The sequence below is a fragment of the Salmo salar genome, chromosome 22, assembly GCF_965601325.2.
Source record: "Salmo salar chromosome 22, fSalSal1, whole genome shotgun sequence".
NCBI lineage: Eukaryota > Metazoa > Chordata > Actinopteri > Salmoniformes > Salmonidae > Salmo > Salmo salar.
In genome coordinates, this window is record NC_138312.1 from 30,804,855 (window position 1) to 30,820,585 (window position 15,731).

The 15,731-nt window shown below is 42.7% G+C and overlaps 1 protein-coding gene across 2 annotated transcripts in view; it reads right to left on the reverse strand.

Annotated features, from left to right (window-relative positions):
* Positions 1-4,346, reverse strand: part of LOC106583226 (rho guanine nucleotide exchange factor 25) — a 50,010-nt gene extending 45,664 nt beyond the window's left edge. For both annotated transcript variants that reach the window (XM_014167151.3, XM_014167150.3), the window contains exon 1: positions 3,915-4,346. In XM_014167151.3, the coding sequence (XP_014022626.1) occupies positions 3,915-4,008 (94 nt within the window). In that variant the 5' untranslated portion in view covers positions 4,009-4,346. The remainder of the gene's footprint in view (positions 1-3,914) is intronic.
* Positions 4,347-15,731: the final 11,385 nt, after the last annotated feature.

Here is a 15,731-nt window from a genome sequence, read left to right on the forward strand (position 1 = left end):
CAGATCACAAAATGGCCGACTGCCAAAACTACAATTCCCAGAAGCAAGGGGAACGCTCAGAAGGTGGAGCCGACCCACAGATAAAGAGTCAAGAAAAATCAGGAAGAGAGTGAGAGAGAGAGCGGGAAGGATCTATGAACCATAGAGAAAGAGACAATCTACATTGGCTGGATTTACCGTGTACGAGCTGGACTGTTTTGGACTTACCTGTTGGCGTTTAGACCTGGACCTACCGAGAACCAGATTTGTGTACCGAACCCTGCTATCCTTGACCTTACCTGCGGCCTGGGTGGACCAGGACAGAGAAACAAACATACAGGTACTGTCATGTTCGAAAGAACTTTAATTCTGGGCTGACTTTGGTGACAGTTTCCCACTTAATTTGTGACAAACGCTCCTAGCTTTGAAGAGGTTTGCCACATACTTCTGTCATGTCCTGACCATTGTAAGAAGTCATTTTTCTATAGTAGATGGGTCAGGGCGTGGCAGTGGGTGTTTGGTTGTTTGTCTGGGTTGCTATTTCTATGTTTTGGGTTCTAGGGTTTCTATTTCTATGTCGGGTTTTGTTTGGGGTTGATCTCCAATTGGAGGCAGCTGCTTCTTGTTGCCTCTGATTGGAGATCATATTTATGTAGGGGGTTTTCCATTTGTATGCCGTGGGTTGTTAATTTTGTGAGTAGTGTATGCCTGCTCTGCATCACGGCTTTCTTGTTTTGTATTTCAAGTTTATTGTATATTGCATTAGTTTCACGATTGAATAAAAGATGTTGAACTACGATCACGCTGCGTATTGGTCCGATCCTTCTGAAAGCCCTGACAACTTCACTGAGCAGAGAGTCACAGTGTCTATGTACATTTTGCAACCTTAGTTTAAACCCAATAGTACTATATACAGTGCCTTCAGAAAGTATTCAGACTCCTTGACTTTTTTCACATTTCGTTAGGTTACAGCCTTATTCTAAAATAGATTTTAATTTTTTTAAATCTTGAGCAATTTACACACAATACCCCAAAATGACAGCGAAAACAGCTTTAGAGAAATGTTTTCAAATGTATTAAATGTAATAAACAGAAATACTTTATTTACTTAATTATTCCGACCCTTGCTATGAGACTCAAAATTGATCTCAGGTGCATCCTGTTTCTGTTGATTATCCTTGAGATGTTTCTACAACTTGATTGGAGTCCACCTGTGGTAAATTTCATTGATTGGACATGATTTGGAAAGGCACTGTCACGCGTGTCATAGGGTAAAGACCAAGACGCAGCGGGAAAATATATACTCATCTTCTTTTTATTTGGTGAAGAAGGAAAACACAATAAACGTATACAAAACACAAACGAACTGGACAGTCTTGTCAGGCACACAGCTAAACAAGCACAATCTCCCACAAAATCCCATGACAAACAAACTCCTAATTATAGGCCCTTCAATCAGAGGCAACGACAACCAGCAAAAACCAAGCCATGAGGTCGAGGCACAGATCTGGGGAAGGGTACCAAAACATTTCTGCAGCATTGAAGATCCCAAAGAACATAGTGGCCTCCATCATTCTTAAATGGAAGAAGTTTGGAAACACCAAAACTCTTCCTAGAGCTGGCCGCCTAGCCAAACTGAGCAATCGGCGGAGAAGGGCCGTTGTCAGGGAGGTGACCAAGAACTCGGTCGTCACTCTGACAGAGCTCCAGAGTTCCTCTGTGGAGATGAGAGAAACCTCCAGAAGGACAACAATCTCTGCAGCACTCCACTAATCAGGCCTTTAAGGTAGATTGGCCAGACAGAAGCCCCTCCGCAGTAAAAGGCACATGACAGCCAGCTTGGAGTTTGCCAAAAGACACCTAAAGGCTCTCAGACCATGAGAAACAATATTGTCTGGTCTGAACTCTTTGGCCTGAATGCCAAGCATAACTTCTGAATGCCAAGTGTCACGTCTGGAGGAAACCTGGCACCATGGCAGCATCATGCTGTGGGAGGTTTTTCAGTGGCAGGGACTGGGACAGTAGTCAGGATCGAGGCAAAGATGAACGGAGAAAAGTACAGCGAGATCCTTGGTGAAAACCTGCTCCAGAGAGTTCAGGACCTCAGACTAGGGTGAAGGTTCACCTTCCAACATGACAACGACCCTAAGCACACAGCCAAGACAACGCAGAGTGGCTTCAGGACAAGTCTGTAAATAGCCTTGAGTGGCCCAGCCAGAGCCTGGACTTGAACCCAATCAAACATCTCTGGAGAGATATAAAAATATCTGTGCAGCGACGTTCCCCATCCAACCTGACAGAGCTTGAGAGGATCTGCAGAGAAGAATGGGAGAAACTCCCCAAATACAGGTGTGCCAAGCTTGTAGCGTCATAACCAAGAAGACTCGATGCTGTAATCTCTGCCAGAGGTGCTTCAACAAAGTACTGCGTAAAGGGTCTGAATACTTTTGAAAATGTGATATTTCAGTTTTTCATTTGTAATAAATTAGCAAAAATGTATACAAATCTGTTTGGGGTATTGTGTGTAGATTGATGAGATGTTTGAATAAGGCTGTAACATAAATGTGGAAAAAGTCAAGGGGTCTGAATAGTTTCCGAAGGCACTGTATAGTTTCTGTTTTTGTTTGAACTCTATATTACTGAGAATACAATAATTATGTCACTGTTCTAACTTTATATAACTGATAGTCTCTCTAACTAGATGTGTAGCGTGATACATTTTCACATTCTGCACAGCTTCCCGCGTCAGCATGAGACTAGCATTGTGTCTGCTGCAAACCCCAGAGCAGAGTGAACACAACCAGGGCCCAAAGACATTTCATTTCCTCTGGAGGAGTTGGAGTCTCAGCAAAACATCACCATCAATTACCGTCAGCTGTCTCTCCCCCGAGAGAGAACAAGAGAGAAGTTTGCAAAGGAATGAGGAGTTAGAGAAAGATAGAGACACTGACGTACCACACACCTCCTAGAGGTCGCCCCCATAGAATTAGGACTTAGAATACTAGAATTGGGTGAACCTTCTTATGATGGAACAAAGGTCTGCCATTTTGGTCAGGGAGTTGGTCAACCATGGTTGCCATTTCTGTGGTAAGATATTGTGTAAAATAATGAATTTGAAGAATTTATCTGCACTATATGTTTGTTAGCTAGCTAGCCAGACCGTTTTAGAGGAAGGATTCCATAAATGTTCACAGCCATACACTGGCTGAAAGCAGTAGATGTTAGGACAAGTTGTAAATGCAACAAGTACTGATATTGTATCATATAACAGCACTCTCAGCTTTCCAAGAAAACAAAAATTTAGATTTTTATGGTCAGTTTACATATATTTTAGAAGCTATTTATACGGAACATTTGTATAAAATGCATATAAACTGTATTTATGATCAGATGACAATATTTTAGGTTGACAAAAATATTCTATTACACAATTTCTGAAATATCACATGCCTTTGTTTTATTTTCCTGCATAAGTAAAATCAGGATTATGCCTCTACTGCCATTCATTCCAATAGAGTACCATAGTATGAGTCATAATACCCCAATAAAAAAGGATAAATTCTCTCAGCCTATAGCTGTAGCAGTGTCTCGGTCTCAATATCTGATCACAGAACAACAGATTTGGACAGTGAAGAAGAGTATAGGCTATACTTAATGGTGCCCATTTGCTAGTGTTATCTGACCTAAAAACAGATTGAATATCAACCAACAATCGATGGAGCACTGCTGATTCGCTCTCATCATCTGATCTCAGACCATCTCGGACAAACGTGTAAGTTTACCGAAGCAAAAAACACAGACTTCACAACTGCACAGACCATCTGACCTACAGTATAACTGAGAAAGCAAACTAAACTCCCATCTCATCTGAGATCAGTAAAGCGAAGAGAAGTAGCTGGGTGAAAATGACGGACATAAGGCAGAGATGTACCAACCTCGGACTCGGGCGTAGCAGCAGCCACACTTAGCCAGTACTTTTCGGAACAGGTGTTGACACCCGCACCCCCGCTGATGGTGACCCCCCTTCATGCTGATCCACTGCCGTTAGTCCCAAAACGACCAGGGGTGGGCATGGCACAGGACACACACACTCACACACACTCACGCTCAAACGCACACACACAGGAGGTATTCCTGTGGTAATCCCCAGAAGATAAAAGTTTTAGAACAACAGGAAAAAAAGCTTGCTCTACTCTCAGTTAAATCCCAAAGCAGGAGGAGGATATCCAAGAAGAGATAGTCCAGTCTTTTAGAATCCCATGTGGAAGAGTGAAAGAGAGAGGGAGAGAGAGATGTGGAGAAACAATATGCTTTCCACAATTCACTGAGCTCACTCTGTGGTCAGATAGTGGGCTAGCATTCTGTGTGTGTGAAACAGAGAGAGAGATAGAAATAGAGAGAGAGAGGGAGGCAGGGAGAGGGGGGGTGGAGTCTACAGCTCTGCTCGCTGGCTATTCCAGCATGTAGTTCCCTCCTCTTCATATTTTTTTTCTACCTTTTTTATCCTTCCTATTTTCCCTCACCACACCAGCCTTTCATTATCATTTACTCATGGTGCTTTTCCACTGACACTTACCCCCACACCAGTCTGTCACCAATGTTTATGTTAATGTCTCTAGTGTAGTTGTGTTTCCATCAGGAGTGTGACACTAAGACTTGGGGCGAGCAGAATCAACAACTTCTGCATCATTCAAGACAGTTGCTTTTCAAGAAGGTGTTAAAGTTCAGAGTTAGCCATTGTTAGTAAATGGAGGCTGAAAAGTACCCAGGGCCTGGGCTTGGCCCCTTGTCAGGGCAGGTTCGCAGGAGCCATGACCCAGTGAGACATGGCTGCAGGTCTGAGTAGATGGAAACAGGAAAGTTTGAGTCTTTTGGGTAAAACACCATGGTAAATCCTCAACTGAAATGCACCACCGGTGTCTGCATCTCTCACCCAGACATTATCCTGGCAACCCTGGCTCACTCTTTTTCTTCCTATGGACTTTTTGTGGGAAAGTGTATGTTGTTTATAATACTCACTGTTAATTGACCTTATGGTATACCTGTTTGCTGTATACCTTCTGTTCTCCTTTATTCCTGGTAGTGTCATTAAGGTCTCAATATAAGTGCATATATCTTTGCCTAAATGTTTGATTGGAGTATAAGGAATGAAACTGGTCAATATAAAACTGAGTGTATATCAAATGTTTACTCCAGGGCGATATCTTTGAGGAGGTTCATTTGTTTATGTAAACACATGTGCATATCAACAGCGTTCAGCAACACACATTCAAAATCCACGCACGCACGCACGCACGCACGCACGCACGCACACACACACACACTCCTGTAATTCTCACAGAAACCACTTCATGGCTAAAAAAAATGTCAACACTTTCCCTGGATGCCACTAGTCTTGCTCAACAAAACATGTCATCTGTCTAATCTCAACATTTTCAATCACTCCAACAAAAATATTTTGAGGTACGTTGATCTAATATTTTATCATTTTAAATGTTGGAATTTACCACTAATGAAGCCTAAAGATAAATAATCAGCTTGGTTAAAGAGAAAAAATATATTTCGTTTTTAATAAAGTAGTACAATTTAAAGTGAGAATTTTTTGTTGCAAACATGTATTTACAGAGAACTTATATAATATATTTTATATGTATTTTATTAATCATAACACCTTCTCTACTTCCACAGTCCCTCCCTCCCTCTGTTTCTTGTTAATCAAGAGGACAGCTGCCTTCTAAAGGGGATTTGTAGATGTAAATGGACATAGTGTGTAGTCTGCAATAGTGTAGTCTGTAATAGACCAAGGCTTATAATGTTAGTATAGAAATCTCTCTTTCTCAATTCAATTCAATTGACTTTATTGGCATGGGAAACATATAATAAACAAAAGTTAAATATACAGTCAGAAATGAACAGTAAACATTGTATTTCAAAAGAATGGGTGGCATTTCAAAAGAATGGTGGCATTTCAAATGTTATATTATGGTGAATTAAATAAACATAAATATGGGTTGTATTTACAATGGTGTTAGCCTCTCTCTCTCTCTCTCTCTCTCTCTCTCGCTCTCTCTCTGGAGTAAACAGCAATGTGCAGGTAAAATATCCCACACACATTAAATAACAAAGCATGCCTGAGGCCTGGAGTCTTGTTTTCTCTAATCTCAGATAAAATAATTATGACCAGATGATCTCAGCAGCACAGGTGCGTGTGGCCGTGGTAGCGTTTATTCAATGGAGAGCTACGTGTAAAATAATTTATATAAACCTAGAAATGGAGAAAGACTGCAGCAGGCTTACTGGAGCAGAAATTATAGGAAGGTTGTGAAGAAGCAGCATATGTGTCTCTCACTCTCTCACCCTCTGTCTCACCATCCATCTCGCTCCATCCATCCTCTATCTCACGCCCTCTCTCTATCCACTCTCTCGATCATGGGTGGACCAGCACAACCCAGCAATCTGAATCTACCCAGGAGATTAAGGCTATAAAAATATCTAAATGCGCTTGGTCCCTTGGCCATCTACTTAAGCCTCTTTAAAAACCCTGCTTAAATGACAAACCCAGTGAGCTGAAAAGCGTTGATCTTTCTCCAATGTGTGTGTGTGTGTTGCATACGTGTGTATGTTGAGGGGTTGGATCACTGTGTTGCTGGTAGGACGGAATTGTTGCTCAGAAGGTGAGTGTAGATTAGATATAACTATGCTTCTAGAATCAAAACACCTTCAGATCAGCCTTTCCTTCCCAATCCAAACTGTGTAAACATCTGCACCCTGACCCAGCCTCAGCCCCGGTACCACTTCTTCCTTTCTGCACTCTCCTGAAACCATTTCCAACTCCTGGTCGAGGAAATGTGGCTGATTTCTCTCCCTACCAAATCTAATTTGCCCTCCTCCTTCCTTCCCCTCCCTACCCTCTGCTCTGGTTGGGGCTAAGGAGCCGTCAGATGTTTGTCCCAAATTGCCCCCTGTTTCCTATATAGCGTACTACTTTTGACCAAGGCCTATAGCGCTCTGGTTAAAAGTTGTGCACTATGTCGGGAATAGGGTATCATTTGGGACATAGCTGACAGTTCCTCTGGTGGAGACGGGGAGGAGAGGGAGGGGGACTTGGGACAGACTGCAGAGCTCTGGCCCGGAGCCCTCCAGCTGCAGACAGATAGGCAGGCCTTGCTGTGTTTACCTGCCCTGTCTGCAGCGAGGAGGGACACAGCCCAAGGCACAGAGACTGGGTCTGATACTGTCACCTAGTGGTGAAGCAAAGCACTGCATCATATTATCAATTTGGATACTTGAAATACTTTTGTGTGACCCCCAAGAGTTGATGGTTATTTTGATTCTGATTGACAGGTCAAACTGACCCTACCGGGCTGTATGTCTATGGACATATAGTACCAGTCAATAGTTTGGACACACCTACTAATTCAAGGGTTTTTCTTAATTTTGACAATTTTCTACATTGTAGAATAATAGTGAAGACATCTAAACTATGAAATAACACATAGGGAATCATGTCGTAACCAAAAAAGTGTTAAACAAATCAAAATATATTTTAGATTTTAGATTCTTCAAAGTTGCCACCCTTTGCCTTGATGACAGCTTTGCACACTCTTGGCATTCTCTCAACCAGCTTCATGAGGTAGTCACCTGGAATGCATTTCAATGAACAGGTTTGCCTTGTTAAAAGTTAACTTGTGGAATTTCTTTCCTTCTTAATGCATTTGAGCCAATCAGTTGTGTTGTGACAAGGTAGGGATGGTATACAGAAGATAGCCCTATTTGGTCAAATAAGCAAATAAAAATGACAGTCCATCATTACTTTAGACATGAACGGCAGTCAATGCAGAATATTTCAAGAACTTTGAAAGTTTCTTCAGGTGCAGTTGCAAAAACCATCAAGCGCTATGATGAAACTGGCTCTCATGAGGACCGCCACAGGAAAGGAATACCCAGAGTTACCTCTGCTGCAGAGGATAAGTTCATTAGCGTTACCAGCCTCAGAAATTGCAGCCCAAATAAATGCTTCACAGCGTTCAAGTAACAGACACATCTCAACATCAACTGTTCAGAGGAGGCGAGAATCAGTTCTTCATGGTCGAATTGCTGCAAAGAAACCCCTACTAAAGGACACCAATAATAAGAAGAGACTTGCTTGGGCCAAGAAACACGAGCAATGGACATCAGACCGGTGGAAATCTGTCCATTGGTCTGATGAGTCCAAATATTCGATTTTTGGTTCCAACCATCATGTCTTTGTGAGACGCAAAGTAGGTTAATGGATGATCTACACATGTGTGGTTCCCTCCATGAAGCATGGAGGAGGAGGCGTGATGTGTGGGGGTGCTTTGCTAGTGACACTGTCTGTGATTTATGTAGAATTCAAGGCACACTTATGGTTATGGCAGCGATACACCATCCCATCTGGTTTGAGCTTAGTGAGACTATAATTTGTTTTTCAACAGGACAATGACCCAACAGACCTCCAAGCTGTGTAAAGGCTATTTGTCCAAGAAGGAGAGTGATGGGGTGCTGCATCAGATGACCTGGCCTCCACAATCACCCGACCTCGACCCAATTCAGATGGTTTGGGATGAGTTGGACTGAAGAGGGAAGGAAAAGCAGCCAACAAGTGCTCAGCATATGTGGAAACTCCTTCAAGACTGTTGGAAAATCATTCCAGGTTAAGCTGGTTGAGAGAATGCCAAGAGTCTTCAAAGCTGTCATCAAGGCAAAGGATGGCTACTTTGAAAAATATGAAATATATTTTGATTTGTTTAACACTTTTTTTGGTTACTACATGATTCAATGTGGGTTATTTCAAAGTTTTGAATTCTTCAGTATTATTTTATAATGTAGAAAATAGTAAAAATAAACAAAAACCGTTGAATGAGTTGGTGTGTCCAAACTTTTGACTGGTACTGTATGTGTATACGCTTGTATATATATTATATATATATATATATATATATATATATATATATATACTGCTCAAAAAAATAAAGGGAACACTTAAACAACACAATGTAACTCCAAGTCAATCACACTTCTGTGAAATCAAACTGTCCGCTTAGGAAGCAACACTGATTGACAATAAATTTCACATGCTGTTGTGCAAATGGAATAGACAACAGGTGGAAATTATAGGCAATAAGCAAGACACCCCCAATAAAGGAGTGGTTCTGCAGGTGGGGACCACAGACCACTTCTCAGTTCCTATGCTTCCTGGCTGATGTTTTGGTCACTTTTGAATGCTGGCGGTGCTTTCACTCTAGTGGTAGCATGAGACGGAGTCTACAACCCACACAAGTGGCTCAGGTAGTGCAGCTCATCCAGGATGGCACATCAATGCGAGCTGTGGCAAGAAGGTTTGCTGTGTCTGTCAGCGTAGTTTCCAGAGCATGGAGGCGCTACCAGGAGACAGGCCAGTACATCAGGAGCCGTGGAGGAGGCCGTAGGAGGGCAACAACCCAGCAGCAGGAACGCTACCTCCGCCTTTGTGCAAGGAGGAGCAGGAGGAGCACTGCCAGAGCCCTGCAAAATGACCTCCAGCAGGCCACAAATGTGCATGTGTCTGCTCAAACGGTCAGAAACAGACTCCATGAGGGTGGTATGAGGGCCCGATGTCCACAGGTGGGGGTTGTGCTTACAGCCCAACACCGTGCAGGACGTTTGGCATTTGCCAGAGAACACCAAGATTGGCAAATTCGCCACTGGCGCCCTGTGCTCTTCACAGATGAAAGCAGGTTCACACTGAGCACATGTGACAGACGTGACAGAGTCTGGAGATGCCGTGGAGAACGTTCTGCTGCCTGCAACATCCTCCAGCATGACCGGTTTGGCGGTGGGTCAGTCATGGTGTGGGGTGGCATTTCTTTGGGGGGCCGCACAGCCCTCCATGTGCTCGCCAGAGGTAGCCTGACTGCCATTAGGTACAGAGATGAGATCCTCAGACCCCTTGTGAGACCATATGCTGGTGCGGTTGGCCCTGGGTTCCTCCTAATGCAAGACAATGCTAGACCTCATGTGGCTGGAGTGTGTCAGCAGTTCCTGCAAGAGGAAGGCATTGATGCTATGGACTGGCCCGCCCGTTCCCCAGACCTGAATCCAATTGAGCACATCTGGGACATCATGTCTCGCTCCATCCACCAACGCCACGTTGCACCACAGACTGTCCAGGAGTTGGCGGATGCTTTAGTCCAGGTCTGGGAGGAGATCCCTCAGGAGACCATCCGCCACCTCATCAGGAGCATGCCCAGGCGTTGTAGGGAGGTCATACAGGCACATGGAGGCCACACACACTACAGAGCCTCATTTTGACTTGTTTTAAGGACATTACATCAAAGTTGGATCAGCCTGTAGTGTGGTTTTCCACTTTAATTTTGAGTGTGACTCCAAATCCAGACCTCCATGGGTTGATAAATTGGATTTCCATTGATTATTTTTGTGTGATTTTGTTGTCAGCACATTCAACTATGTAAAGAAAAAAGTATTTCATAAGATTATTTCATTCATTCAGATCTAGGATGTGTTATTTTAGTGTTCCCTTTATTTTTTTTTGTGTGTGTGTGTGTGTGTGTGTGTGTGTGTGTGTGTGTGTGTGTGTGTGAGTGTGTGTGTGTGTGTGTGTGTGTGTGTGTGTGTGTGTGTGTGTGTGTGTGTGTGTGTGTGTGTGTGGGTGTGTGTGTGTGTGTGAGCGTTTACTTTGTAATGCTTGTTTCTGTGAGAGCCACACATTATGTTTCCAAGAATCCTAGTATCATCACTAACAGAGGCATTGTTTGTCCTCTGTCTCCTCTGTATAAAACATGAAGTTAGAACACTCTCAAAACACCCACTCACCATTTGCCCCAGTGGCCTCTATCTCTGAGACAACACAAAAACAGTTTTCAGACAGTTGCAGCATTACATTGTTGTCCTCCTCCACATACCATTTGTACATGTGATGTAGGCTACATGTGTATGTGTTTGATACACTGAAAGTAAGTGAGAAAGGGAATATTTGATTCAGTATGTGTGAGTGTATGTAGGGGAGAGCAGGGTAAGCTGAGCCATTTTTTACATTCAGCATCACTCCGTCAAGGGAAATATAGTAAACTTTACAGTTTCGAAAAAACACTGTAGCTTGCCCCAAAAAAGTGGTCTCTTGGCACAACTTATGCCAGGTATGGGGTAAGTTGAGCAACGGGACAGGGTAAGTTAAGCCGTTTACACATTTCTGTATTGAATGAAATTACCACTACATTTTTAAATCCATGTCTATCTTTTTTTCCCAAAGATAATTCAACACACACACAATTTATTTTTGTATTTGAATAATTTTAAGCATCTTTTAACACAGGCTTAACACCTAACAAAGATGTTGTACTTTTTTAAACACTTACAACATAGGCCAGGCCCTATTGTTACCTTATATCCCAATGATAATGCCTTGCATTGGGCCTGGGAAGAAAACACTTGAGTTTGCTTAACTTGCCATTGGCTCAAACATTTGCTCACCTTACCCCATGGTTATTGGCTCAACTTACCCCAAGGCAAACATTTTTACTATATTAGCCCACACAGCTACAAGGATGCACCTTCATCATGTTAGGTTTAGGAGCTCATATTGAAACTTATAGAGACACCAACTGATGTATAGAACTACCTTAAAATGATCTACTTTGGTTTAGATACAAGCATCATGTAACCTCTAACACAATAAATTAATTTGACTTGGTGAAAGTCTAATTGGACCTAAGTTGCATACCACTTTTTCCATGTGGTTTCTTCATTCATAGACTCCATGAAATTATGACCTCTTCCTAAATATTTGGTGAAATTATTCATTTTGTGTATGGTTTCCTAGAAACAAGGTGGCTCAACTTACCCCTTTGGCTCAACTTACCCTACTCTCCCCAACAGTATGTTTTTAAATGTGTTTATGACTGAGTCACTGAGTGAATGAAAAATAGAACATTATTAGGAATAACCAGCAGGGAATATGTCTATTTAAACCCTGTTTCAAAGCCAAAACCATTGGATATTCATTATTGATCAACTGCCAAGAAGCCAGACCCATGACTTTGGTTAAAACATAGTTTTGGTTTTAGACATAGCCCCAGTTCCTTTCCAGGAAAGATATTGTAGCTTCTTTCCAATGTCCGATATCAGGAGATAGGATGAATGAGTGTGTCCATGAACAAACGTATGAGGTCAAACCCAAGTACTGAATCAGAAACAGCAGCTAAATCTCTACTGTAAAAGGACAGGAGTGCTGTTTTGTTTTTAGCTCAGCAGTAGCGCCACTCTGTGGTATATCTAAGCTGTTCCACTAGTCTGCGAAATCAAACCAACAGATCTGAAGATCTTGGTGGGAATTAAATGACCAGGAGAAAAGTGTTAGGTGCATGTGGATGAGAATTATATAAATGTAAATATTTGACACGTGTGTTATAAAGGCCACCATCCTCTGAAGGTTCTCTGTACGTTAACATGCACACTACCCCCGTAGGTAGATTTGATGAGATTTGATAGATTTGAAGTCCTAGGAAACATTTAGACTCCGCTGGCATAAGCTGCTTTCAATAAAGCACCAGATTCTTGCTCTCTGTCTGGCTCTGGTATGTTGAACAACAAACAACACTCTTTAAAAGATGAGAAGAAGTTGGCTGTTTTTAGTGTGTTATCTAATCATAATCTAAATAGAAAGAGTAAGATCGAGAGAAAGAGGTGATGGGAGTGTACTGGAAGGTTTTTTAAAGTTGTTTTTAAGAGGGTCACCTCTCGTTTTGTATCCATGTCATGTGTCGTTATACGAGTACTTATACTACTTAATTCAAGCCTTATCCCAGTCTAGGCCATCCCATTGGTGGGGCTTGACAAGCAGCAGTGTGTTTGGTAACAAAGCTGTGTCCCACAGGAAACTCTGATCAGGCAGGACTATGTGTATTTGGATGGAATGAGAAGCTGGAGGGAGTCACCCTGCCAGACAGGTGGAACGTCAGAGAAAATAAAGAACAGACAAAATAAGATTATGACAGAGGCATCATGGGAAAGGTTTGTTGGGCAGACTTTGCTGAGTCATCTCTTTGCCTCCTTCTTCCTTGTTTCCCCTACAGTTCTGTCTTTAACACCACTGGACTGTTTACTCTGTTCTGACTGCAACTCTCACATAGACCTTTGTAATGGGTCATAAACACATCTGTGTTATTTTTAAACCACAAATCACATAATTTGTAAAAAAATACGAGACTGGTCTTCATAAACCATGAATGATACATTAGAACAGTGTTCAAACTGGGGAGCTACAATATGGTGAGGTAAGTATGACTGTAAGAGAAATACCTGTCATTGGTCAGGAGGACAACACAAATGGGAAGTTTGTTGGCTTGAGGGGGACTTTGGCACAACAGTCATACCTGACTGATTCAAAAAGATGTCCAATAAGGGAATGGATTAACTGAATGAAATGGGGGGAAAACCTTGTATGACGCTCGTGATTACAGTACATAATTTCCTAACACTGTGTTACAGTGGCTCAGAGAGGACAATAGAAGGGGGAAAGGGATAGGCAGTTCATTTCAGACTTAAGGTGGCATAGGTCACAATGAATTTGTGGTTTGTAGAGAGAGATGGAAATGGACACAGTCAATAATCTCCTCTTGAAATCCTCAGTGATTGGGATGAGGTGAGGGAGCATGCTGGCTGACTTGAGACACATGGTGTCTACGTTAAGACTCCTCCTCTGATCCTCATGTCATCTGGCAGACTGTGGGATGGAGGAGGGAAATGCACCGGCATAGATGGGCCTGTGTGGGAAACCTGCATTCACCTGTCACTCACTGGAAGGACACAGGAGAAGAGGTGGGTTAGGAAGTGACTTCTGTCATTTTACACGGTTGTTTGGTGGTGTACCATATCTACAGAGAATACTTTTTTTTTAGCAGTTTGAACAATATCTTCTCAAGAGGCAGAGTGAGTAGAAACCAGTTAGATTTTTGAGGTAAGTGCATTCTTCAGGGATGGGTTTTAAAAGATGTTCTGCTAGAGACTTTTTATTAGAGACAGTTTTGAAGTTTTAATTACAGATTGTGTTCTTTATAATGATCTTCTGGAAATGTGCATGCTCAGGTGAACGATAATTGAACAGAGCACAACAAGTTGTTGACTGTTTGCTGCCGTTAAGAGGCAATGGTTCAGGACGCTCAACTGCATTTCAGTCTGTGCTCCGGACATCAAAGACGATGTAGAACAAATCCTCAAGCTGATATTATAGATGTTTCCATGTTTTGCAAATAGAGTGCCTTTAATCTTGTATAAGAGGCTTTGTAACCCCAGGGACTCTGTTGATGTGTTTACATCAGCAACTCTGAAACACCTGTCTCCCTGGGTGACACTCTGTCCTCAGTGGTCCTCTGTTTCTCTATCTATTGGTTTCTCAACCCTCCATCTGTTCTTTAACAGTGTGGCACCCTGATGTGGGGTCGCTGGGGTTGTTGAAACACTTGTGAGAAATTGGCACAACTGTACAATTAGTGTGAGGATACATGCATCTGTGATGCGTTATGCATCAGTAATACGTATATCCAACAACTCAACATCTCTGAGGCTTATCCTCATAAGCGAAAAACAACAAGAGACGTTTCAATGGCCAAGATGCGAGGATGGCCTTGTACAGGTGTGGCTGGATTTAAAGCCCAAACACGAGCCGCTGAAATCCCACGTGTGACTCTATTTCTTCTTAGTGTGAATTTAGCGTTGTGTTCAGAAGGGCTTTCAGATGCTAATCCAGTTATTCAACACTGAAGGCACGTTGAATTTGCTCAGCCACAACCATTCTGTTGCCATACACAGAGATTAAACGGGCAATCTAGGACAACATCAAACCGGTCATCCCCCCACTTATTTGGTAAACAGCTAAGGGATAGGGCTGGAGAAGTGTAACCACTCTCAAAGAGATAAACCATCATTATCCCTGATGGAGAATTATGTTGCGTTACCTCCAGTCAAACTGTCAGCCATATCAGAGAAATGTGTTGTTGATCTATAGATCATTCTAATGGCCCATTGAATGGCTCTGTGGTTTTGCCTCAACTTCAATGCCAACACAATCAACAGACTGGTCTGACTACTGGTTTATTTCCCTAGAGATCTCTAGGTGTGTGCCTATGCCAGACTGCGTTTTAGTCTCTGACCTTTGACCCCTCTTGTTCTGTTTCTCAAAGCTCCAGTTGTGATGTAGGCTGAGGGTCCAGTTCCATCTCTTCCAAGATGGCTACTGTGAAGAACTCTGTGTCTGAGGACCCCCTCCTGGGCAAAGGCCCTGACAAGGACGCCTCAGAGGTGTCTTTGTCAGGGAGTGTGTTAGACTCCGGGAGTGTACTCTCAGATGACTCAGTGCTTCCAGACTATGAGCAGGAAGGTGATTCACAGGGTACTGCCAACACGCTGTATGAGGCGTGCACTCGGAATGACCCCCTGGAGCTCCGAAAGGTTCTGGAGAGAGGGATTACAAAAGAGGAGGTCATGGCGGTAGACCACAACGGCTGGGTATGGGTCTCTCTTGCTATTTCACATTTGGGATAGCTTTTGGGGTGTATGATCCAGCGAGTCCTGCGGGTTACTAGTTCAAATACCAGGAACATCATGCCCTGTATGAAGACAGAATGCTTCAATCAAGTCATGTAAAATTGTTGTTGGACTTAATTGCAGCCTTGACTCTGACGCAGTCAGATTTTTTCTTCATCAGTCTAATCCACATTTTTTACCCAACAGACTGG